Source organism: Chiloscyllium plagiosum, unplaced genomic scaffold (assembly GCF_037043375.1).
Source record: "Chiloscyllium plagiosum isolate Xiang-an unplaced genomic scaffold, Cpla_swu_hap1 HiC_scaffold_1, whole genome shotgun sequence".
NCBI classification, from domain to species: domain Eukaryota; kingdom Metazoa; phylum Chordata; class Chondrichthyes; order Orectolobiformes; family Hemiscylliidae; genus Chiloscyllium; species Chiloscyllium plagiosum.
In genome coordinates this window covers 55,383,246-55,409,486 of record NW_028270139.1, presented here as the reverse complement: position 1 = coordinate 55,409,486, position 26,241 = coordinate 55,383,246, and the positions used below count along the sequence as shown (strand labels likewise).

The 26,241-nt window shown below is 40.9% G+C and overlaps 1 protein-coding gene across 3 annotated transcripts in view; it reads right to left on the bottom strand.

Annotated features, from left to right (window-relative positions):
• rbpjb (recombination signal binding protein for immunoglobulin kappa J region b) overlaps positions 1–26,241 on the bottom strand; it is a 104,271-nt gene that overhangs the window by 61,067 nt on the left and 16,963 nt on the right. For 2 of the 3 annotated variants that reach the window (XM_043693566.2, XM_043693595.2), the window contains exons 2-3: positions 11,849–11,887; positions 10,919–11,014 (exon numbers count right to left, since the gene is read on the bottom strand). In XM_043693566.2, the coding sequence (XP_043549501.1) occupies positions 10,919–11,014; positions 11,849–11,887 (135 nt within the window). Of the gene's footprint in view, positions 1–10,918; positions 11,015–11,848; positions 11,888–18,711; positions 18,799–26,241 lie in introns of those variants that run through there. The other variant, XM_043693575.2, reaches the window with a different exon arrangement.

Here is a 26,241-nt window from a genome sequence, read left to right as displayed (position 1 = left end):
ACTTATCAGGGCTAAATTCCACTTGCTACTGATCAGCCCACATGACCAATCCGTTTATATCTTCCTTTAATATAAGATCCCCTTCCTCACTTTCAAAAACCCAGTCAATAATTCTGTCATCTGCAAACATACTGATCAAACTCCCCCTCAACACGCTCATCTACATCATTTATATACATTGGCATTAATTTGTTAGCATGGATTAGGAATTGCAACTAGGAAGGAGAACAGAACATTATTGGAATAAATGGATCATTCTCAGGTTGGAAGTCTGTGACTGGTGGGGTATCACTAGTAAGAGTGCTTAGGCCCTAGCTATTCACAATCTATTTTAATGATATGGATGTGAGATCAACATAATATTTCCAAGTGTGGCAATGACAAAATTAGGGAACACAAGTTGTGAGAAGAATCCAGAAGTTAAGGGATTTTAGACAGGCTAAGTGAGTGGGCAAGCACATGGCAGAATCAATGTTGTGTGGAATACTGTGAAGTTATCTGCTTTGCAAGGACAAACAGAAATGCTGAGTATTTCTTAAATGGTAAGAAATTGCCAACTGTTGTTGCTCAGAAGGGCTTGGCTGTCTTTATTTATATAAGTCATACGCAAATGCAGTAAGCAATTAGGTAGATAAATCAATTTGTTGCTCCAGATTTAAATGCAGGAATAAGAAAGCCCTATTCTAGTTCAACAGAGCCTCAGTCAGACCTCATCTCACGTGTGGCTAGTTTTGCTCTCCATATCAAAGGAAGAATATACTTGTTATTCAAAGAGTACAACAAAGGTTCACCAGACCACCTCCATTTGCAGCAACAGTAGGAACAGGGAGATCAAGGACCAGGGGGCTGCCAGGAAGGTCAATTTTCATCTGAAATCATGAGGTCCAGAAGATTTATCCACAGATTCCCATTTATGTTTTCATTACTTTTTTTAAACTTGTGGAATCAGCGGCCTCCATTTGCACCCAACTCCAGCTCCTCACAGACCGCGTTAGGAAACTGGAGGAACTTCAGATCATTCAGGAGGTTGAGGAGGTGATAGAGAGGAGTTTATAGGGAGATAGTCACACCTACGTTACAAGATAAAGGCAGCTGAGTGACTGTCAGGAGAGGGAAAGAGGATTAGCAGGCAGTGCAGGGACCCCCCGTGGCTGCTCCCCTCAAGAATAAGTGTACCGCTGTGGTTACTGTTTTTGGGGGGACGACCAGGGGAAAGCCAGTGGCCAGGTTTCTGGTACTGAACCTGGATCTGTGGCTCAGAAGGGAAGGTGGTGGTGGGGAGGGGAGGGGGGAGAGAAGAATAGTAGATAGTAGATTCAATTGTAAGGAAGAGACAGAAGATTCTGTGGTCACGAGCTAGACTCCTGGATGGTATGTTGTCTCCTGGGTGTCAGGGTCAGGAATATCTTGGATCGAGTTAAGGGGAAGGGTGAGCAGCTAAAAGTCTTGGTACACATCGGTACCAAGGATATAAGTAGGGAAAGGGAGGATGACCTGAAAAAAAGAGTACAGGAGGTTAGACTGGAAGCGAGAAGGCAGGATGAGCAGAGTAGTAATCCCAGGATTGCTACTGGTGCCATGTGCTCATGAGGTTAGGAGTAGAGAGTGTGCAGATGAACACGTGGCTGCAGGGCTGTATAGGAGGGAGGGCTTAAAAAAATGTGGATCATTGGGATACCTTCTGGGGAAGGTGCGACCTGTACAAGGAGGATGGGTTGCACTTGAACTGGAGGGGCAAAAATATCCTTGGCTGGAAGTTTGCCAGAGCTCTTCAGGAGGGTTGAAACTAGATTGGCAGAGAGTGGGAACCTGAGCTATGGATCAGATGATGGAGTAGGTAGAGAACAGCCAGATACACATGCAGAGAGTCTGTGAGGAGGGATAGGCACTCATTGGGGCAATGGTGCAGTCAGTATGATGGGTCGAAGTGTGCCTATTTTAATGCAATTAGTATAGGAATTAAGGGTGACAAACTCTGAGCACGGATCAGTTCTTGGAACTTTGATGTTGTGGCCATGATGGAGGCTTGGATATCACAGGGACAGGAATGATTGTTGGATGTTCCAGAGTTTAGATGTTACAAAGGGTTTTTTTTGCAGGGGGGAGAAGAGTGGCATTGCTAATCAGGGATACGATCACAGCTGCAGAAAGGGCGATTGCCGAGAACGGTTTCTCTACAGAGTCTATATGGGTGGAAGTCAGCAACAGGAAAGGAGCAGTCACTTTATTGTGAGTTTTCTATAGGCCCCCGAATACCAACCGAGATACGGAGAGCAGATTGGGAGGCAGATTTTGAAAAGATGCAGGAGTAACAGGGTTGTTATCATGGGTGACTTCAGCTTTCTTAATATTGACTGGAACCTCCTTAGTTCAAAATAGTTTGGATGGAGCAGTTTGTGTCAGGTGTGTCCAGGAACTGTTCCTGACACATTATGTAGATAGGCTAACTAGACGGGAGGCCATATTGGATTTCATGCTTGCCAACAAGCCATGCCAGGTGTCAGATCTCTCAGTGGGACTGCATTTCAGTCAGTGATCACAACTCACTGACCTTTACTGTACTTATGGAGAGGGATTGGAGCAGATGGTATGGGAAAGTAATTGATTGGGATGAGGGAATTACAATGCTTTTAGGCAGGAACTGAGGGGCCTAAATTGGGAATACATTTCTCAGGGAAATGCACAACAGAAATGTGGAGGCTGTTTAGGAAGCACCTCCTGATACTGCTAGACAGGTTTGTCCCACTGAGGCAAGGAAGGGATGGGAAGCTGAAAGAACCTTGAGTGACAAGGTAAGTGGAACATCTAGTCAAGAGGAAGAAGGAAGCTTACTTAAGATTGAGGCAGCAAGGATCAGATAGGGTTCTGCAGGGTTACAAGGTAGCCAGGAAGGAACTGAAGAATGGACTTAGGAGATCCATAAGGGGCATGAAAAAGCTTTAGAACAGAACAGAACATTACAGTGCAGTACAGGCCCTTCAGCCCTTAAATGGTCAGTGCAACAATCTGAAGCCTATCTATCCTATACCTCTCCATTTTCATCCATATGTTTATCCAATTACTATTTAAATTGCCCCCAAAGTTGGTGAATCTACTACTGTTGCAGGCAGGGTGTTCCAAGCCCCTATTACTCTGAGTAAAGAAACAACCTTGGACATCCGTCCTATATCTATCATCCCTCAATTTAAAACTATGCAACCTTGTGCTCACCATCCTGTGAGGAAAAAGGCTCTCACTATCTCTCCTATGTAATCCTCTGATTATCTTATATGTCTCACTTAAGTCACTATCAACCTCCTCCTCTCTAACAAAAACAGCCTCAATTCCCTCACCCTTTCCTGATAAGGCCTTCTCTCCATACCAGGCAACATCCTAGTAAATCTCCACTGAACCCCTACTGTTTTATATGTTGTTGCATTGTTCTGGAACTTTGGAGAAAAAAGTCAAAACAGCAGCACTTTTAAAAGGGAGAGGAACAGACAAAGGCAGCATAGGTGAAGTCAGTGCAGGGGAGAGGCGGACACTGGTAACTGATACAGCAGTGAACCTGTGCAGTTACTGCCTTTGCTGTTTGAATTCATGTATTGCTGTACATCAGAGTACATCTGGTAAAATTAACAAACAAATTCAAAACTGATCTTGGAGGAACCTGCTTGGGAGAGGTCACAGCACAGGCAGATAAGCGAATAGCTTTAGGTGTGGCCTTGGGGCCTTGCTCGAAGTCTGCAGTAGTGAATAGAGTGGCTTCTTTCTTGATTAAATGTTTTATTGAGAGGAGTCTCTTGACTAAGCTTAAAATAAGCCATAAGTATCGTTAGCCTGGAGCAGTATTTTGTAGAGGAATAAGACAGTGCTATTTTCTGGGTCTGCAGATTGTGAACAGCAAAATGGGCCCTTAGTAAAATGATATGCTCTTCTTGACGGATGTGAGAGTTTAGGGAGAGTTTGTGTTACTGAGGATTTTATCTGCAATAAATGCCATTGGTTGCAAATCCTATCAGATCGAATGGAATGGTTGGAGTGACAGTTAGAGGCAATAAGGAATTTACAAGAGCAAGGGGGTGTGATGGATGGCAGTTATATGAAGGAAGAAAAGTCACAGATGCAGTCACATAGATGGGTTAACTCTGGGAAAAGTGAGAGAGGTAGTGTAGAAGTCTTTGGTGGCTATCCCTACTTCAAACAAGTATGCTGTTTTGGAATATGTAGGGGCTGTTGGGTTCTCAAGGAAACATAGCATGAATTGCCAAGTTTCTGGCATTGAGATTGGCTCAATGCAATGAGGGGTAAGTCGGGTTCCAAGACTGTTAGGGGACTCTCTAGTCCGAGGTACAGACGTTTCTGTGGCCAGTAGCAAAAAAATCAATGGTTTTCAGCTTCCCTGGTGCCAGGATCAAGGATGTCTCAGAGAGGGTGCAGAATACTCTCAGGTGGGGGGGGGGGGGGAGGAGAGAAGAGGGTCCAGCAGGAGGTCGTTGTACACATTAGAACCAACAACATAGGAAGGGAAAAAGTCGAGATCCTGAAGGGAGATTACAGATAGTTTGGCAGGAATTTAAAAAGGAAGTCCTCGAGATTAGTAATATCTGAATTACTCTTGGTACTACGAGCTAGTGAGGGCAGGAATGAGAGTATAGAGAAGATGAATGCATGGCCGAGGAGCTGGTGTATGGGAGAAGGAGTCACATTTTTGGATCATTAGAATCTCTTCTGGGTAGTAGTAGATGGAAGGTTATCAGCCTGGAACTTAGTGACCAGCGGTGTTCTGCAGGGATCGGTTCTGGGACCGCTGCTTTTAGTGATTTATAGAAATGACTTGGACGAGGAAGTGGAAGGGTGGGTTAGTAAGTTTGTCGATGGCATGAAAATTGACAGCGTTGTGGATAGTGTGGAGGGCTGTTGTAGGTTGTAACATTGACAGAATACAGAACTGGGCTGAGAAGTGGCAGATGGAGTTCAACCTGAAAAGGTGTGAAGTGATTCATTTTGAAAGGTCTAATTTGAATGTAGAACATAGGGTTATTGGCAGGATTCTTAGCAGTGGGAAGGAACAGAGGGATCTTGGGGTCCACATCCATAGATCTCTCAAAATTGTCACCCAAGTTGATAGAGTTGTTAAAATAACATATGGTGTGTTGGCTTTCATTAGTGGGGGATTGAATTTAAGAGCTGCGAGGTTACACTGAGGCTCTATAGAGCCCTGGCCACATTTGGAATATTGTGTTCAGTTCTATTTGCCTCATTATAGGAAAGACGTGGAAGCTTTAGAGAAGGTGCAGAGGAGATTTACCAGGCTGCTGCCTGGACTGGAGGGAGGTCTTCTAAAGAAAGGTTGAGGGAACTAGGGGTTCTCACTGGAGAGCGAAGAAGGATGACAGGTGACTTGATAGAGGTGTAAAAGACGCTGAGAGGCAGAGATAGAATGGATAGCCAGAGACTTTTCCTGTGGTGGAAATGGTTATTATGAGGGGACATAATATGGTTAACTGGATGAAGGTTTAGGGGAGACGTCAGAGATTGGTTCTTTAATTAGGGAGTGGTGGGTGCGTGGAACGCACAGTTGGCAGTCATAGTATAGGCTAATACAGTAGATACATTTAAACAACTCTTGGATAGATACATGGCAGATAGTACAATGAAGGGTATGTAGGTTAGTCTGATATGGTATTCAAATGGATGATCAGACAATAGACAATATAGACAATATGTGCAGGAGTAGGCCATTCTGCCCTTCGAGCCTGCACCACCATTCATTATGATCATGGATGATTACCCTCAATCAGTATCCTGTTCCTGCCTTATTTCCATAACCCTTGATTCCACTATCCTTGAGAGCTCTATCCAACTCTTTCTTAAACGAATCCAGAGACTGGGCCTCCACTGCCCTCTGGGGCAGAGCATTCCACACACCCACCACTCTGGGTGAAGAAGTTTCTCCACATCTCTCTCCTAAATGGCCTACCTCTTATTTTTAAGCTGTATCCTCTGATTCGGGACTCACCCATCAGTGGAAACATGTTTCCTGCCTCCAGAGTGTCCAATCCTTTAATAATCTTATAATCTCAATCAGATCCCCTCTCAGTCTTCTAAACTCAAGGGTATACTGTTTTAAAAAATTCTCAAGGTCAAGGACCAGGCTCGCAGGAAAGTAGTCTGACACAGAACAAACAGCCAAGAAGCGAGTCTGCTAGAATATAAGTGTTTTATTCCCCGCAGCGTCGCCACAACCAGTCTCGTACTTACAACGGGTCTGGTTTATACTCACTCTACGTGTTACCGGAACTGGGAGCCGTCAGTTCTCGTAGAGCGGTTGCCAACAACCCACGCTCGGCGGTTAAACGCAACCCCGGAGCAGACTCTACCGAACTGGAGACTTTTCCAGCTGATATACTCTTTTCCAGATATAAACATTCATGTGAACAGCAGAGCAAGGCTAAAAAACACATTCCATTCTGGTTACATACAGATAAGAAGATTCACACGGGAAGGTGTATAATAAGATTCACACGGGACTAAGCGACACCTTCCATTTTCGGTTAGATTCACACATGTATTGGGACACAATTTTAACCCTTTCACCACATTCCACTGCTTGGCCCAATACATGTGTTGCATAATGATTCACACATGTATTGGGACATAATTTTACACCACATATACAAGCCCAGTTGCTCCAAATCTTTCAACTTAAGATAGTCCCGCCATTCCAGGAATTGACCTAGTGAACCTACACTGCACTCCCTCAATAGCCAGAATGTCTTTCCTCAAATTTGGAGACCAGAACTGCACACAATATTTCAGGTGCAGTCTCACCAGGGCCCTGTACAGCTGCAGACGAACCTCTTTGCTTCTATACTCAATCCCTCTTGTTATGAAGGCCAGCATGCTATTAGCTTTCTTCACTACCTTCTGTACCTGCATGCTTGCCTTCATTGACTGGTGTACAAGAACACCCAGATCTTTGTACTGCCCCTTTACCTAACTTGGACTCCATTTAGGTAGTAATCTGCCTTCCTGTTCTTGCCACCAAAGTGGATAACCATACATTTATCCACATTAAACTGCATCTGCCATGCATCTGACCACTCACCTAACCTGTCCAGGTCACCCTGTAATCTCCTAACATCCTCCTCACATTTCACCCTGCCACCAAACTTTGTATCATCAGCAAATTTGCTAATGTTACTATTAATACCATCTTCTATATCATTAATATATATTGTAAAAAGCTGCGGTCCCAGCACTGATCCCTGCGGTACCCCACTGCCATTCCGAAAGGGAGCCGGTTATCACTACTGTTTCCTGTCAGCCAACCAATTTTCAATCTGAGTTAGTACTTTGCCCCCAATACCATGCGCCCTAATTTTGCTCACTAACCTATGTGGGACTTTGTCAAAAGCTTTCTGGAAGTCCAGGTACACTACATCCACTGGATCTCTCTTGTCCATCTTCAGAGTTAAATCCTCAAGGAAATTCTAGAAGATTAGTCAAGCATGATTTCACCTTCATAAAGCTATCCTGTTACTGCTATCCAGATATGTCATAATTTCATCCTTTATAATTGACTCCAGCATCTTTCCCACCACTGAGGTCAGACTAACTGGTCTATAATTTCCTGCTTTCTCTCACTCCTTTCTTAAAAAGTGATACAACATTAGCCACCCACCAATCTGCAGGAACTGATCCTGAATCTATCGAACTCTGGAAAATAATCACCAACGCATCCACGATTTCTAGAGCCACCTCCTTTAGTACCCTGGGATGTAGACCATCAGGCTCTGGGGACTTATCAGCCTTCAGACCTAGCAGTCTCTCCAACACCAATTCAGCTGTGATTAGTTGAATGACAGAGTTCAGAAGCTGAAAGGTCTACCCTGCTCCTAATTTGGAGGTTTCGATGTTAGTGTTTAATTTAGAAGAAAACTTGAAGGTCATTGATTAGCTGCCAATTTGTCACAGAAATAGAAATCTGTTGAGCTACAAGTTTATTAACCGAATGCAAATAATAATTCTATGCAAATCAATATCCTGCAGGGATCCAACCTTTTTAAAACTTACACATTTCAGATAGCTTGCAAGGAATTTTAGAATCTGCAAGTGTACTCAATTGTACTTCTGAAATTAACTTGAATTGGCTTGCGGGTGACCATGATTAAGCATTCTATGCCTGATAACTCATGTTATCATTTAAAAACACAGGATTATATTATTACTTTAAGAAAATGGGAAAAATCTTGACCCAAGTGTAAGATCTACAAAACTGAACATTAAGAATCAGTGGAAGAGTGCAAGAAGCAACATATACTTGGAAATGAGAATGCCAAGGAAAGCTAGGTCAATACAGATGTGCATTGTATCTGAAGGGCAGAGCTTGGGTACCTAGCTGCGCACTGATCTCTGCATACATTGATTTGCTCACAGACCCATTACTAATGCACTACTTTGTATGAGTTTGAGTGTATGCTGTAATGACATAGGCAGTACACATGAAGCAAGCACAATCAGCCCAATTCATCCTACAAAATCTTATTCACTTAATTCTGACAACTTGCACCAAAATTGAGAACTATCCAAAGACTAGGTGAGCAAGAGATCATCATACTCACCACGATCATATCTTTCAGCATGTCCCACACTCCATCACCCACCAGGTATGCCCTGTTCCACCAGTGATAAAGACCCACCACTGAGTGTTTTTGGGAGTTTGAGTATAAACTGCAGAGTTGTTGACACCAAATATTACAAAAAGGGACAATCAGCCCAATCAAGCTTAAAATCCTGTTCATGCACATCTGGGATCTTGTGTCCATGCAGTCATCAACACTGACTCAGGACTTCATGAACTCTCATGCAGTCAGGTGAACTATGCTCAAGGAAAAATCTGACAGATTATAACCTTCCACCCTTTCTTGTCTGATGAACCAATATTCCATTTAAACACAACTGAAAAGGACAAGAACAAAGAATGCACTCTGGATTAAAAACTTTAGCGACCACAAGAGTGGCTCAGTAGCATCACTACTGACTGAACCATAGAATCAAAGAGGTGTACAGCACGATTAACAGACCTTTTGGTCCAATTTATGCATGCCAACCAGATATTCTACCCTAATCTGGTCCCATTTTCCAGCACTTGGCTTATATCCCTCTAAACCCTTCCTATTCCGATACCCTTTTAAGTGTTGTAATTGTACCAGCACCCACTACTTCCTCTGGCAGCTCATTCCATACACGCACCACCCTCTATGTGAAAAGGTTGCCCGTTTGGTGCCTTTTAAATCTCCTCTCCGCCCTGCCCATCCCCCCCTCACCTTAAACCTACGCCCTCTAGTTTTGGACTCCCCATCTCAGGGAAAAGACCTTATCTATTTACCCTACTCATGAATAAAAAAAGAATAATTCTGCCAGACTTGGACTATGGCAGGTAATGAGAGAAGCAGCAAAACAGAAAAATGTTATTTCATCTCAACCTCACTAATTTCATGTACCACAAATACCTCTGGCAGTATTGGTAGGTGTAACCAATATACAGTAGAGACAAAGTCCTATATTGACAGTGAAGGGAACATCCACTGTAAAAGGTAGCATTAACACTGTGCTACACAGGAAGGATTAAGACCACTTATAGCAGCTCAAAACTGAGAAACAATGAAGTGCTCCCAGCTATCAACATCAGCATTGTATTTAACCACAATCTGTAAATTCGTGACCAAACATATACCTCACCTGACAACCAAGGTTAAAAGATAAAAAAAGACTGCAGATGCTGGAGTCCAAAATAGACAGGTAGGAGGGCTGGGAGGACACAGAAGCTAGGCAGCATCAGTGGTCGGGAAGTTGATGTTTCGGGTGAAACTCTTCTTCCGGACTTGGGGGGTGGTGAAGATGGGATAGGTGAAGACAAGTAGAAAGTATGACCTGGTTGGCCAATGGGAGGAATGAATCCGGTTGGTGGCAGGGAGCAGTGGGAGGGATGGAGAGGAGCTCAGTGAGCCATAAACTTAGGGAGCAGTTCACTGAACATCACAGCCAGGGCCACAGGGGCTGACTAAACCTCCCAGTCACTGCCCATTTCGATTCCCCCAACCGCTCCCTTTCCTTGACCTCCCCATTGCCAAAACAAATCACAGCGCAAATTGAGGGAACACCACCTCATCTTCCGCCTGGGCAGCCTACAGCCCGGAGGATTCAACATGGAGTTCGCCAATTTCAAGTAATCTCCCTCCCTATCCTGACTCCGTTCCAGCCCCTCCCCATCCTTCCATAATTCCCATCATTCCTGGAATTGACCAACCAGGTCGTATCCTCTACCCGTCTTTACCAATCCCCACTTCACCACCCTGCCCCCCACCTCCCCCGTTATCTGCAGCTTCCCCAACACTTACCCCCAGTCCTGAAGAAGGTTGACACCCAAAACAAACTTCTCCACCTCCTAATGCTGCCTGGCTTGCTATGTTCTTCCAGCCTCCTGTCCACCTTACAACCAAGGCAGTGCCAACTGCATTTCAGGGAGTGTAGGAAAGCATGTAATGAGCATCAACAAGCATACCAAAAAGTGGGGCACCAACTTGATGAAACTACAACACAAGACTTTACGCTTGCTAAATCACAGCAGCAGTATTTCATCAACAGACCTAAGCATGGCACTATTTGATAAAACACTGCTATCCAGCAACACACTTACTACAAAATGGATCATTTTGTCCATGAGCCAATTGCAGTTTGCTAGGGGTTATAAAATAATCAGGTATTCGTTAGAGTGGCTCCATTTGTAAAGCAAAATAGTAGTTGCAAAGTATTTTACAACAACCCCGGAGCATTACAAGACAATAGAAATGCAAACTCTATCTTTTCTTTCTGGATAAACAACAAGCACAATCACAAAACATATCACAAATTCAGTTCCTAAGCAACTCACCTTTTCTCATTCCCATAAGATTTTTGTGCAACCTTAGCATGTAGAATTAGTACAGTTTGATCGCCACGCTCCTTAAGATAATTTCGCATTGCTTCCCTAAATAAACATTCAATAAGGAATTCAGATTTAAACTCATGGTAAATTCAAGCAAGAGTTAAATCTTCACAATAGATTTCTATAGACTGCAAAAATAGGTGTGCATAAAAATTCATTTTTAACTTGGTATAAAATTTGCAAATATGACATTAGTTTTTGAAGAAAAAAATTTTTCTTCAATAAGACTTAAAATACTTCAAGAGTCATAAACACAGATTGAAATTGCCACTGAGTATTTAAAGGTCACAGAAGAAACTAATGTTAAATTAAGTGATTTACTCAAAAGGCAAAAACAAATTTGATAGACATCATTTCACATTTCTCAATCTATGTTATCAACTATACCCAAAGTAATTCCATGCCCAAAGCACAAAAAGTTTCAAAGAATGAAATGCACTCAATATGCACAATAGTAGAAATAAGGTTTCATAAGTATATTGAGCTATTTCGATAGACTTCATATAACAGTCACCACAGAAAATTTAGATATTTCATAGAGTTAGAGAGATGTACAGCATGGAAATAGACCCTTCAGTCCACCTTGTCTGTGCCGACCAGATATCCGAACCCAATCCAGTCCCACCTACCAGAACCTGGTCCATGTCCCTCCAAACTCTTCGAAATTGGTTGGGTATAACTTTGGTCCCCAGTATTAAACTTATAACATTAAAGTGCAAATCATTTTTGCAGTTTTTCCCCACGTATTTTAAACTGTAACCCAAGCTGTATGTTCTGTTGCAACACAATAATGTAACTGTGAAGCGGTCGGTGGAATTTTTGTCTTTAAACTAAAATTATAGTGATGCACAACACACCGACGTCACAGAACCTTACCTGGTAAGGCGTTTGGGTTGAGGTCGCTCCCCAAATTTCCTGCAAAGCAAACATTTAAAAAGCGCATTAATAAATTGTAAATCCAAATTTCAAAACTGCTACAACTGTCACCAAGAACATTTCTCTCTATCCAAAAACACCCCTCACCCCATAAACGAGTATATATTTTTCTTGCCATCAGGACCCAAAGCCAAATTTTATCCATCTAATTTTCCAAGATTTTCCTCTTAAATTCATGTCTCAACCTTCCTTAGTAACAAATCTGGCACAATTCAAAGCTGCAGATAGTCTAAGCTCCATAAATTTCAAGCCAGGTAACCCACTCGAATCTCAAACTGAATTATTACTTTATACAAAATAAACTTAAATACTACTTCACAATACTGGACTAACAAGACGCAAACAGGGCACGAACACTACATAACTAAATAATCTGCCAACACCTACTGATCAACCTAATTTTATTGTGACTTGGTTCTGCAAAGTGATTAGGTAAAAAGTAGGCTGAGATGACAAGTTCAAATAGTCAAATTAAGAATTGATGTTTTGCCACACTTGCAGTGAACAGACTCAAATGGAGTTCTACATTTTGGGCATTACATCTCCAAGGGTCACAGCTACAGACCAAAAATGGGTAGAGTGTTCAGATAGAGATCAGTCATGGGCCAAATAAATTGGGATAAAGCCTCTTATGTCTTGCTCCCTTTTGTATGAGATTAGGAATATCAACTCCACAAATGGAGTAAAGTATAGAATAGATCCAATAAAGCTAATAAACACAAAAATCCTTGAATTCTTATATAGCTGCATATACCATAACATCAAGATAGACATGAAAGGGGATGATAAAGCTCATTTTATCTCTGCCTTGGTTCACTTACATACTCTGGACCTGAACTGCAAGGTTAGAGGTTTAAACCTTACTCTAGATATTTAATTTTTCATTTGAATGCAGGAGTAAAATGCGCTGCACTGCTAAACATACCTTCTTCTAGATGTGATTTTAAAACTGTGGCAACACCTGCCCCTCAAGGGATTGTAAAAGATCCCATAACATCATGAGAAGTTTGTCAAAGTTAATTTAAGATTATCTAAAGCTCATTTTTTGCCTTTTTTGCTATAACGGGTACCATGTGGTGAGCAAATCAGTGTCTATGCTGCTTTATATTTCAAAGAATTGGGTTTCAAAGTACCCCTATTAGCAAAGTGGTTTGGGGTGACCTGACACCACTCAGATACAAGTCTATTATTCCTTCCAAAGCTATTCAAAGGCATGATTTTTTTTGTAATTTTAGTTTGCGAAGAACATACCAAAATCAATATTGCAATATCTTCAGCTAGTATTAAAAAAATGCATATGGCTGCAAGAAAGCAACTGTAGAGATCAAAAATGGAGAAGGAGGATAACCATAATGCTGTGGTACGTATTTCTTCCCCGTGGAAATTTCTTGAAGAATTAGGTTCAATTTTCAGAAGATTTGTTTTACTAAGTAAATTTTATATATTTGCATTAAAATGAATGCAGATCTTATGCAAATCAGCATTTAAGAAGTAATTTTCCAAATGGGATCCTACAAAGAAAGTACACTATCAATTCTACATCAACTGATTGAGGTTTTATTTTGGAACTGCCTCTATTGTTCCAGAGGCTTCAAATCTGCTAAGTCTCTTAGCAATTTACAACTAAAATAAGGCCAAATTCTAATTTTACTGTGTAACCAGCTGCTGCAAACATAAGACCATGTTACTGCACTCCAGTTGGGACATGGGAAGATTGGATAATCATGAGTGAGGGAGAATTAAATGACGAGATACATAGTATGGGTAGCAAGACATGCAATTCAAACATCACTTGTACTTTATTATCAACATTTGTCCATTGGTATTGAAAAGCTGCTCATTTACACAAGGATTATTTTAAAACACAAGCTACAATGGCAGTGTTTCAAATTACAATATCAATAAGAACTTGCATTACATAGTTAAAAATCATAACACCAGGTTTTAAACCAACAGATTTATTTGGAAGCAATAGCTGAAGAAGGAGCAGCCTTCTGAAAGCTAGTGCTTCCAAGTAAACCTGTTGGACTATAACCTGGTGTTGTGCGATTTTTAACTTTGCACACCACAGACCAACACCAGCACCTCCAAATCATTGCATTACATAGGATTTCTGGTTTAGAATAGAATACTTCACTAACAATGAAGTCAACTGGTGGGAAAAATAGATTAAGAAGTTAGTTAAAAGTTTGGCTGAAGAGATGAACAGGGCAGCACAGTGGCTCAGTGGTTAGTATTGCTGCTTCACAGCATCAGAGACTGACTTGCTTCCACAATGTAGGGATTCCATGATGTGAAAAAGACACGGGAAACGAGAATGCAGAATATTTCAGGAAGAAGTGACATTCCTTCCAAGTAGCTTTATTGTACAGAAAAGCATGGTCTTTACTGGTTATCGGATTCTCTATTATGAACTTTAACCTATCCCTGACCACATTTCCTCCTGGCACCAGGTCTATCCTTCTTCTAAACTTCCTCGCTTTCTACCTCCTGCATTTCCTACAATTCAAATTGATCCTGTCAACAGCATTTGAGCTATTTTCATCTCTGTAACCAATTCCTCATATCTGTGTAAATCAGTACTTTTTCCACTTTGCTGCTTTTTTGTTGTGCAATTTAACTACTTGAATAATTTAGGTTGGAGGCTCTCTGCAACTATCATATTTTGGGATTCCCTTGTTAATGCTTGAAAGATCCAGTGCTGAAGGTCAGTTGAAAGACAAATAATCAATTAAAAGCAGAAAATGGCTAAAACAGATGAAGTGCCAGTAAATTCATGATAGTAAAATACAAAACCAATGGCCATTGCAGACCTCTTCTTAATTCCAATATGAAAATATAGCACTGAATGAAAATGTGCATAATTCAAGCTGTACTCAAATACTATTTAAGAAAGGTGGTAAGGAAAGCCAAGGAACTGTAGACTGGTAAGCCTGACATCGGCAAGTGGGCAAGTGGTTGGAGGGAATCCTGAGGGATGGGACTTGCATGTATTTGGAAAGACAAGGACTAATTAGAGATAGTGAACATGGCTTTGTGCATGGGAAATCATGTCTCATGAACTTGATTAGTTTCCTGAAGTAACAATGAAGAGCTGTGAGCAAAATCATTTTGGAGTTCAGTACAGCTTTTGCCATTTATATAAACCTCTATGGATATGTATGGATGTGAACACAGAAGGTATAGCTAAGTTTGCAGGTGACACCAAAATAGTGGACAGTGATGAAAGTTACAGAGTACAACAAAATCTTGATCAGATAGGCCAATGAGCGACAGATGGAGTTTCATTTACATATAAGAGGTCCAGCATTTTGGAAAAGCAAATCTTAGCCGGACTTATACACTTAATGGTAAGGACCTGGGCAGTGCTGCTGAACAAAAAAGACTCGAGTGTGTGTTCATAGTTCCTTAAAAGTGGAGTCGCAGGTAGACAGGGATAGTGAATGTAGCATTTGGTATGCTTTCCTTTATTGGATTCAGCATTGGAGTATAGGAGTTGGGAGGTCACGTTCAGCTTGAACAGGACATTAGTTAGGTCACTTTTGGAATACTGTGTGCAATTCTGGTCTCCCTCCTATTGGAAAGATGTTGCCACCGCATGGGTGGCACGGTGGTACAGTGGTTAGCACTGCTGCCTCACAGCGCCAGAGACCCGGGTTCAATTCCCGCCTTAGGTGACTGACTGTGTAGAGTTTGCACATTCTCCCCGTGTCTGCGTGGGTTTCCTCCGGGTGCTCCGGTTTCCTCCCACAGTCCAAAGATGTGCCGGTCAGGTGAATTGGCCATGCTAAATTGCCCGTAGTGTTAGGTAAGGGGTAAAAATGTAGGGGTATGGGTGAGTTGCGCTTTGGCGGGGCGGTGTGGACTTGTTGGGCCGCAGGGCCTGTTTCCACACTGCAAGTAATCTAATCTAATGTTGTGAAACTTGAAAGGATTCAGAAAAGATTTACAAGGATGTTGCCAGGGTTGGAGGGTTTAGGCTACAGGGAGAGGGTGAATAGGCTTGGGCTGTTTGCCCTGGCTGAGGGGTGACCTTATAGACGTTTATAAATTCATAAGGGACATGGACAAGGTCTTTTCACTGGATTTGGAGAGTCAGGAAATGGAGGACATAGCTTTCTTCCATTGGGCAGAAGATACAAAAGTTTGCAAACACGTACCAAAGGATTCAAGACAGCTTCTTCCCCACTTATGGAGACTTATGAATGGACCTCTCATATTAGAGCTTATCTTTCTCCACACCTTCTGTGTGGCTGGAACACTATATTCTGCATTGTGTTCTTTTGTAAAAGATACTTTGTCTGGATAGCATGCAAAACAATACTTTTCACTGTATCTCAGTTCATGTGACAACAACAAATTAAATCAAAATTAAGTTGATATTAAATCCTGCTGGTTATCACTCATATTCCTTTGTTACAGTCTACTTCTGGAATTAAACCTGCGCTTATATTTGTTCAACATCATTGTAATTTCCTCAATCCGATGAATTTCTCCTGCCTCTGCTTTTAAGTGGCCTACATTTACTTTAGCTATTCTCTTTTTATATACTCAAGTTCTCATTTATATATCTTTGTGTTTATAGCTAGTTTACTTTGATATTCTACTTTCTCCCTTTTTATTAACTCTTCGATAGCTGTTTTCTGGTTCCTAAAACATTTCCAAACCTCACACTTGTTACTTTTGTTTTATATCAGCTCTTCTCTTAAACACTATTCTTAACTTCCTGAGTTATGGATATGTCTTTCTCGCTGAATTATTTTTCAATGGAATGTATTTTAGCAAACTAAATTGGTCAAACTTCTATTTTATCTTCTTGGGACAGCAAAAAATTGTACAAATCAGTGTATTTGTAAAATGAACACTTCCCATCATTGAGGAATCAATACAAATATTTCAAAGCAACTTGAAGTATAGGATGACTTACTTCCAAACTCTTATTCAATGTCATACCAAGAGTCACAAAATATTTAGGTTAATGGTAGTCAATTTTCATGCAACCATAAAATCTAGAATAAACTTCATATTTCACCACAGAATCATAAATTTACAGCACAAAAGGAATTCATTTCATCCAGTATGTTGGTGTAAGCCAAACAAGCCAGCTAGCCAAATTTCACTTTCTAGCACAAGTGCACAGCACTTATGGAAAGTGAAGTCATTTACCTTTTTCAGACAGTGAATTTGAAACCTTCCATTACCTTGAGTCTGAAAGAATGTCATTTTAATGCTCTAATTCTTCTGCCTGCCACTTTAAATTCATATGACTGGTCAACTAACCACATTGCTATTAGGATTAGGTCCTACTTATCTCTCTCACCCCTCAATTTTATGTACTTCAATTTACTAATATTTCATTTAGTTTTTGCAAACTCTTCCTGTTCTTATAATCCATGTCCTTGATTAATAAACAAAAATATACGGTACATTCTGTCTACCTGACCTCTTACTTTCCAGATTCTGATGACTTGTACTCCAAGGTCCCTCTGCTTCCCAGTATCCTTTCATTTGTGCATTTCTTGTTCTTCCAAACCAATGTCACGGACTGAATTCTATTTGCCACTTTTTTGCCCACCAGACCAGTCCATTAATATCTACCCACAAAGTACAATTTTTGTATCATCTGTAAATACAATTACATTCTTTACATTTACATCTAAATGTCCTGAAAGCAACAGACAAGTATTGACAACCTAGTCACAAAATGCATTGCCCACTTTCTACAACTGAGGCAATTTCAGATCCAATTTGACAGTCACTCTTGGATCCCATCAGCCTTAGTTTATTAATATGCCATGTGTAACCTTGTCAAAATCCACAGATTCCATCAAAAATATTACCTCCTCAAAATTAAAAGAGGGTAGCAAGTAGAATCAAAGTAGTCAGAAATAATCACCCCTGAACAAATTCAGGTTGACTGCCCTCTCTTAATTCATCTAAGTAAGCATTCAACTAATGAGAATGAGAATATCACTCTTGTGATGGTTCACAGATCATTAAGTAACTGCAGCCCCTCTGTGGATCTAGATAGTGGTAATGCAGGAAACTTATTGAAACTACATCAGAATGGACCCAAGATATTATACATGAAGGGCAGCACAGTGGTTCACTGGATAGCACTGCTGCCTCTCAGCACCAGGGACCCAGGTCGATTCCTGGCTCGGGTGACTGCGTGGAGTTTGCACATTCTCCCCATGTCCGCGTGGGTTTACTCTGGGTGCTCCGGTTTCCTCCCACAATCCAAAACATGTGCAGGTCAGGTGAATTGGCCATGCTAAATTGCCCAATGTGTCAGGTGCATTAACGGGGGTAGAGGTAGGGAGATGGGTCAGGGTCAGTGTGGACTTGTTGGGCGAAGGGCCTGTTTCCACACTGTAGTGAGTCAAACTAACCTAATTACTGATACTAAAAAGCAAATTCCGTCACTGACAGTTTCTACTAATTCAAAAACCACAATACAGATTATTGATTGGTTTCAAGTTTAGTTTAAGAACATTAGGAATAGACAGCACTATTGCTGCATATGTACCTTATAGAAGTCGCAAAATTATAGGCAAATATTCTCCAGGACACATTTTATCTCCAGTTGGGCAATATGACTTGATTTTGTAAGGGGAAGATCATTGCTAATAAATTTGACTGAGTTTTTTTGAGGTGGTGACTAGGTGTGTGGATGAGAGTAGTGCAGTTGCTGTAGTTTACACTGATTTCAGTAAAGTTTGTATCAAAGTCTCACATAGCAGACTGGTTAAGAAGCTAAAAGCCAGGGGATCCAGAACAATTTAGAATCAAAACTGGCTTACCAGCAGGAAGTTGAGGGCGATGATGGAAGGGCATTTGTGTGACTGGAAGTCTGTACCAGAGATCAGTACTAGCTCCCTTGCATTTGTAGCGGATATTAATAATCTAGACATGAATACAAGAGGTATGATCAGATGACAAAAAAAATTGATGGTGTGGTAGATAGCAGGGAAAGCCTTCGACTACAGGACAATATAGATGAGCTGAAAATTCAACTGAGCAGCAAACTAAATTTAATCTCGAAAAGTGTTGGTGATGCATTTTGGGAGGACTAACAAGGCAAGGGAATACACATTGAATAAAAGGACCCTAGGAAGTACAGCGGATGAGAAGAACATTGGTGTGCATGTCCACAGATGCTTGAAAGCAATAAGGTGAATAAGGGGGCACATGGGATACTTGTCTTTATTAGTCAAGGCTTTGAACGCAATAGCAAGGTTATGATGGAACAGTATGTAACATCAGTTAAGTCACCATTGGAGTATTATGTGTAGTTATGGTCACCAGGCGAGGAGGTGCTACGAGACTGTTTGAGATGGGTTGCAGAGGAAATTCTGCTGGATGTTGCCTGTGAAGTGTTTCAACTATGGAGAGACACTGGATAGGCTGGCGTATTTTGCCTTAGAGCGGGGAAGGCTGAGGGAGGATCTGATTAAAATGTACAAAGTTCTAAGGTATATAGACAAAGTAGATGGGGTGAAGCTTTCCCATTAGACGAGGGATCAACAACCAGGGAGTTTAGTTTCAAGATAAGTGGTGAGTGGTTGAGACAGGATTTGATTGAAACTATTTTCACCCAGAAGGCTACGGGTTCCTGGAACTTTATGTCTGAATGGATGATAGAGGTGGGAATTAGAACATAGAACTATACAGCACAGAACTGGCCCTTTGGCCCTCGATGTTGCACCGATCTATAAACTAATCTAAGCCTGTCCCCCAACACTATCCCATCATCATCCATATACTTACCCAAGGACTGTTTCAATGCTCCTAAAGTGGCTGAGTTAACTACATTGGCAGGCAGAGCATTTTCCACCTATCACATTTCCAACTCCCCTCCTCCAAGTCCCTCCTCCCTACCTTTTATCTTCTCCTGCTGAACACTCTCTGCTCATTCCTGAAGAAGGGCCTGTGCCCGAAACGTCGAATCTCCTGTTCCCTGGATGCTGCCTGACCTGCTGTGCTGTTCCAGCAATAAAGTTTCAACATTCTACACCCTTACCACTCTGAGTAAAGATCCTGCCTCTGACATCTGTCTTTAATCTATCACCCCTCAATTTGCAGCTCTGCCCGCTCATTCAAGACAACGTCATCATCCTAAGAAAAGACTCTTCACTGTCTAACCTATGTAATCCTCTGATCATCCTGTATGTCTATTAAATCCCCTCTTAGCCGCCTTCTCCCCAATTAGAGCAGACATAGGTCCCTCAACCTTTCCTGATAATTGAAACATCTAGCCTACAGAGCTACAAGCCAAGAAATGGAAAATGGGATTAAAATCGATGGATGCCTGAAGACCAGCACAGACACGATGGGCTGAAGGATCTTTCTGTACTGCAAATACTTTATGACTTTACAAAGATTGCTTAAGAATAAATCTTTACCAAATATTTTATTCTTTTAATTATATTACATTGAACGATATTTGCTCTTCAATGGATTTTAAGTGGTAGACTGTACAGGACTGGGACGAGGGTCCAACAGTTTGCTGTAATCAGAACCACACTCTGGAAAATGAAACACATACAGATTACAGTCCATTCCAGTCTGGCACAGTGTTATCAACTGCTTAAGACAGAAAAAGCCATCATTCCAATTACTGCATTTCAACTTTTTGTTTAATGATTGAGAATATAACAAAAATAACTGTGTAAAGAAAATTATAACAATCTTGAAATTCAGAACTCAGCAGGATTTAGAAAACCCATCCCAAAGGAAAAAAAAAATTCTAAATGGTCACTACACCTAAACAAAGCCAAAACTGGTTCCACAAACATGCTCAGAATATATCTACAGATGCAGGAAATGGCTTCAAGGCTCAGACAAAATGTCCAACTCTGGAAATTAAACAGTAGAGAAACAGATTTGAAGGCACAGCATGCAGAAATGGCAAGAACGTGAAAAACCACAGAGCTAAGTATGGATAACCAAATGATTTTATGGGAAATAACAAGTACTTTTAGTAATTTGTGGACCTGCACATTTATCCAGATCAAAAATAAAAAAGTTAGAATTGCTTTGAAAAGGTAACTTGGCAAAAGTTGGTTAGAAGTACACTTCCCAATGATTACATTTTGGTCCTACAGTTACATCCAGAAGAGACATTACTCATGAGATAATTAGAGCCATCTCAAAATTGCAGCAAAATGCAGAATCTATTTTAAACAATTAAAAAGGAGGAATTTCCTCTAATAATTGCCCATTAGATTTGCCCTTGCACAGTTGCTCATAAGTCATGACTATAACTTCTCTTCTGTTTACTACCTTTACTTGATACATAAAAAAATGAAAACTCCAGAGCAACAATTCCTCATACTTGAAACATTTGTGGAAAATAAACGGTTAATACCAAACTTAAGAGTTTATCCAGCTTTCTCCATTTGCAATAAGTTGTTTTTTAAAATTAATTCAGGATGAGAGCTATCAAGACATTTATTGCCTATCCCTAATTGCCCAGAGGGCAGTTAAGAGTCAACCACGTTGCTATGGATCTGAAGTCACATGTAGGCCAGACCAGGTGAGAATGGCAGTTTCCTTCCCAAAAGGACATTAGTGAACCAGATGGGTTTTTCCAACAATCAACAAAGGAATCAAAAAGTCAGTGGACTCTTAATTCTAGATTTTTACTGAATGCGCATTTCACCATCTGCCATGATGGGATTCGAATCAGAGTCTCCAGGACTTTATTCGGGTCTCTGGATTAACAGTCTAGTGATTATATCACTAGGCCATCACCTCCTGCTCTGGGTATATTTACTACAGGTACTTGCTTTCTCATGGATGGTTGATTTCAAGTTGCCATTCTGATTTGACTTTGTCAATAGAATGGTCTCTGCAGGCCCGTATTCAAATCTTTTGCCTGAACAATATAGGTATGCTCAACTGACTGTTTACCTCGTCAAGACAGCACTGCCTTCAAACACCTAAATGGAAACTATTTATTTTGGTTAGCATACTGCCTCTGTGGGGGAACAAGTTAGCTTTTTTACATACTGTAGTTATCAATAACAGAATTGCCACAAAGTCTTGAAGCCTCAAGCACAAGATAACTTTCCCACTGTACTTCAGTTTTTCTGTGCAAGTCTACAACATTAATCTGTTCAGTTGAAACATACAATGTCTTTAATCCAGAATGTACCTACATACAGCTCAAATTCTCCCAATATTTGGCCAGAACGCTACCTAGTTTTCTCATCCTATGTAGCAATGCAGCTACTTAAGTTGAAGAACAGTTCTTGCACAACAAAATTAATGCGCCCTGTTGGTAAACAAAGATATGCAACCCTGAGAAAACCAATGTACATAGCCCTGTCCAACGATTTTAAAGTCTCAGTTAAATACCTGTGAAGTCAATGGGATGAAACATTCTAAACACGATTTCAGAAGTAAGTTTAGAAAACTTCTCATAGATCCAACTAAGCAAGAGATGTTGCTTCAAAATTGCTGCAGATTCACGAAAATGTGGTGTGCCAATTCAACAACTTCAATTCCAAACTAGACAGAAGTTTTTCTGATTAAAGCCTGCTCTTCATATCTTGAGCCACATACTGTCTACATCCAGTGGTGGCTCATCAATTTCCTCTTTGTGCAGACATCATCTTCAGTTTTGTTTTCTACCAATCCCTCACTTTCCCATTAGGTCGAAGAAAATAAAATGGCAAAGGATGAAACTGGATTCCACATTACCTCATCAATATACTTAATTTGAACGTCAGAGTTAAAATCTCAACACCAGGTTACAGTCCAACAGTTTATTTGAAAATACAAGCTTTCGGGGCGTTGGTCCTTCGTCATGTGGCTAGAGGGACAGGATCATAAGACACAATTTATAGTAAAAGATCAGTGTCATACAACTGACGCAATGTATTGTAAAAACATAGATTGCTGTTAAATCTTTAACCACTTAGAATGGGAATGAAGGTTACGATTCATTAATATATAAATCCCAGAACTTCTTTTGTCACAGTCCAAAGCACTAGCTACCTGACGAAGGAGTAGTGCTCCAAAATCTTGTACTTTCAAATAGACCTGTTAGACCTGGTGTTGTGTGATTTTTAACTTTGTCCACCCCAGTCCAGCACTGGCACCTCCATATTAAATGTCTGAAAAAGTCAGTTCATAAAGGTTAGTTTCATGCCTGCTGTAAGCACCTGGCAGAAGCAGCAGTGTCACAGAAATGGGAAAAGAGAAAGAAAAGCAAAATAATGCAGATGTTAGAAATCTGAATTTAAAACAGAAAATACTGGAAACACTCGTAGGTGTCAGTCGGTACCTGTGGACAAAAAGTTAAAAATCATACAACACCAGGTTATAGTCCATTAGATTTATTTGGAAGTACTAGCTTTTGGAGCACTGCTCCTTCATCAGGTAAGTATGGAGTAGGATCATAAGAAAGTATTTAAAGCAAAAGATTACATTGTCATGAATGCAACTGATACGATATATAGTAGAGGAACCTTGATTATCCAAACGTCAATTATCTGAACAAGCTCACAAGGTCCTGACGCTTGGCTAAAATGTGTTATCCAGCATTCGATTATCCAAACAAAATACTCTCCACCCAAGTTGTTCGGATAATCGAGGTTCCTCTGTGTTGAACAAACCTAGATTGCTGTTAAGTGTTTCATCTTTCAGAAAGAGTTGCAGGCTTTGGTTCATTAATATGTAAATTCCAGAACTTCTTTCAAGTCACATTCCCGAGTTACCTTAAGGTTTTATAAAAAAGGCAACATCTCAGCTCAGCCAATGCATTAAAGGTTTATGGTTAGAGTCTGTCTGTATCCAAATCTTGAGTCAGACCGGTTCTGTTTCTAAAGTAGAAATTTATGAAATGTATTAGACTGACTCTAACCTCAACTTTAATGCACTGTCTCAGCTGAGAGAGTCAGAAACAGAGACGTACAGCACAAAAACAGACCCATTAGTCCAACCCGCCCACGTGACGGATGTCGTAACTTCATTTAGTCACATCTGCCGGCACTTGGCTCACATCCCTCTAAACCCTTCCTATTCATATACCCATCCAGATGCCTTTTAATGCTGTAATTGTACCAGCCTCCACCACTTCTTGTGGCAGCTCATTCCAGACACTGAAAAAGTTGTCCCTTAGGTCCCTTGCATATCGTTCGCCGCTCATCCTAAACCTATGCCCTCGAGTTCTGGACTTCCCTACCCCAGGGAAAAGACCTTGTCTATTTATCTTATCCACGACCCTCATGATTTTAAGCCTCTATGAGGTCACCCCTCAGCCTCTGATGATCCAACTTATTCAGTCTCTCCCTACAGCTCAAATTCTTCAACCCTGGCAACATCCTTGTAAATCTTTTCCGAACTTTTCCAAGTTTCACAACATCCTTCCGATAGGAGAGACCAGAATTGCATGCAATATTTCAAAAGTGGCAAAACCAATGTCCTGTACGGCTGCAATATGACCTCAACTCCTATCCTCAATGCTCTGACCAATAAAGGAAAGCATACCAAACGCCTTCTTCACTATCCTATTTACCTGCAACTCTACTTTCAAAGGAGTTATGAACCTGCACTCCAAGGTCTCTTTGCTCAGCAACACTCCCCAAGACCTTACCATTCAACGTATAAGTCCTGCTAAGATTTCCTTTTCCAAAATGCAGCATCTCACAGTTATATAATTTAAACTCCATCTGCCACTCCTCAGCCCATTGGCCCATCTGATCAAGATCCCGTTGTAATCAGAGGTAACCTTCTTCACTGTCCACTACATCTGCAAACTTACTAACTATATGTACACATGCAAATCATTTTTGTAAATGAAAAGAAGTGGACCCAGCACCCAGTGGCGTCGCACTGGTCAGAGGCCTTCAATTTCTAGAATATAAATGCAGATAGACTATTCCCTGGTTAGTGAGTGAGAAATTCAACAATGGTCCCATATGTCCTATCAGATGGGTACAAAGCAGACAGGGAAAAATAAATTGTACCGTACTATTCAGAGGGTTCTCAGTCAGCCAACAATAATCAGTTAAGGTCGCTCATTTCCTTGCTAATGTAGGAGTTGCTATAGACGAATCTGTGTTATCTGCATTAGTGACAACATTCAAAAGCACTTTGGGACATTGTGATCATGAAAGCATTGCATGAATACTCAGATGTTTCTCCATTTAACAATTTTCTTCGACCTGAAATAGTACCTGAAATCTATACTGAATGCAGCACAATGATTTTAGAAAAAAAACTCTCTCACTTTTCATTACAAAGCAACTCCCTGGTACTTTACAGTTAAAACTGCAGTGAAACAAACTGCTCCCACTTATTGTCAAAAATAAATTTGTAACCAGAAAAAAAAGGGGAGCACAGGAGAATGTGGGATCAGTCAGGCACAGAAGTTTTGTACTTGCTATGCCTTATTCATTACAATGAATGTGCGCAATAGCTTCTACTTTCAATCCCACTGACTTAAATGTCTACCCTTAGAGTCAGATGTACAGCACTAAAACAGACCCTTTGGTCCAACTCGTCTATGTCAACCAGATATCCCAACCTAATCTAGTCCCAACTGCCATCACCTGGCCCATATCCCACCAAACCCTTCATATTCATATACCCATCCAGATGCCTTTTAAAGGTTACAATTGTACCAGCCTCCACTACTCCCTCTGGCATCTCATTCCATACATATACCAATGTGAAAAAGTTGCCTGTGGTCTCTTTTATATCATCTTTCCCATCTCACCCTAAACCTATGCCCTCTAGTTCTGGACTCCCCCAAGACAAGGAAAGAACTTTGCCTATTTATCCTATCCATGCCCCTCAATTTTGTAAACCTTTAAGGTTACCCCTCAGCCTCCAACGCTCCAGAGAACACAGCACCAACCTCTCCCTATAGCTAAATCCTCCAGCTCTGGCAACATCCTTGTAAATCTTTTCTGAACCCTTTCAAGTTTCACAACATTCTTCCGATAGGAAGGAGACCAGAACTGCACACAATAGTCACCTAACCAATGTCTGTACAGTCACATGACCTCCCAACTTCTATACTCAATGCGATGACCAATAAAGGAAAGCATACCAATCACCCCCTTCACTAACTTATCTACCAGCGACTCCACTTTCAAGGAACCTTGTATGCAAGTGAAATAATAATTCTACAAACCAGAGTTAGCCCATCTTTCAGATCAAAGCCTTCAAGGATCAGAATACATATGATAGTGGGCCACCCAGCCCATCGAGTCAATGAGATCATGGTTGATCTGATTATCTTCACTTTCCTGTCTGTATCTCATAACCTTTGATTTCCTCACTACTTTAAAATGCATCTCAGCCATAAATATACTTAA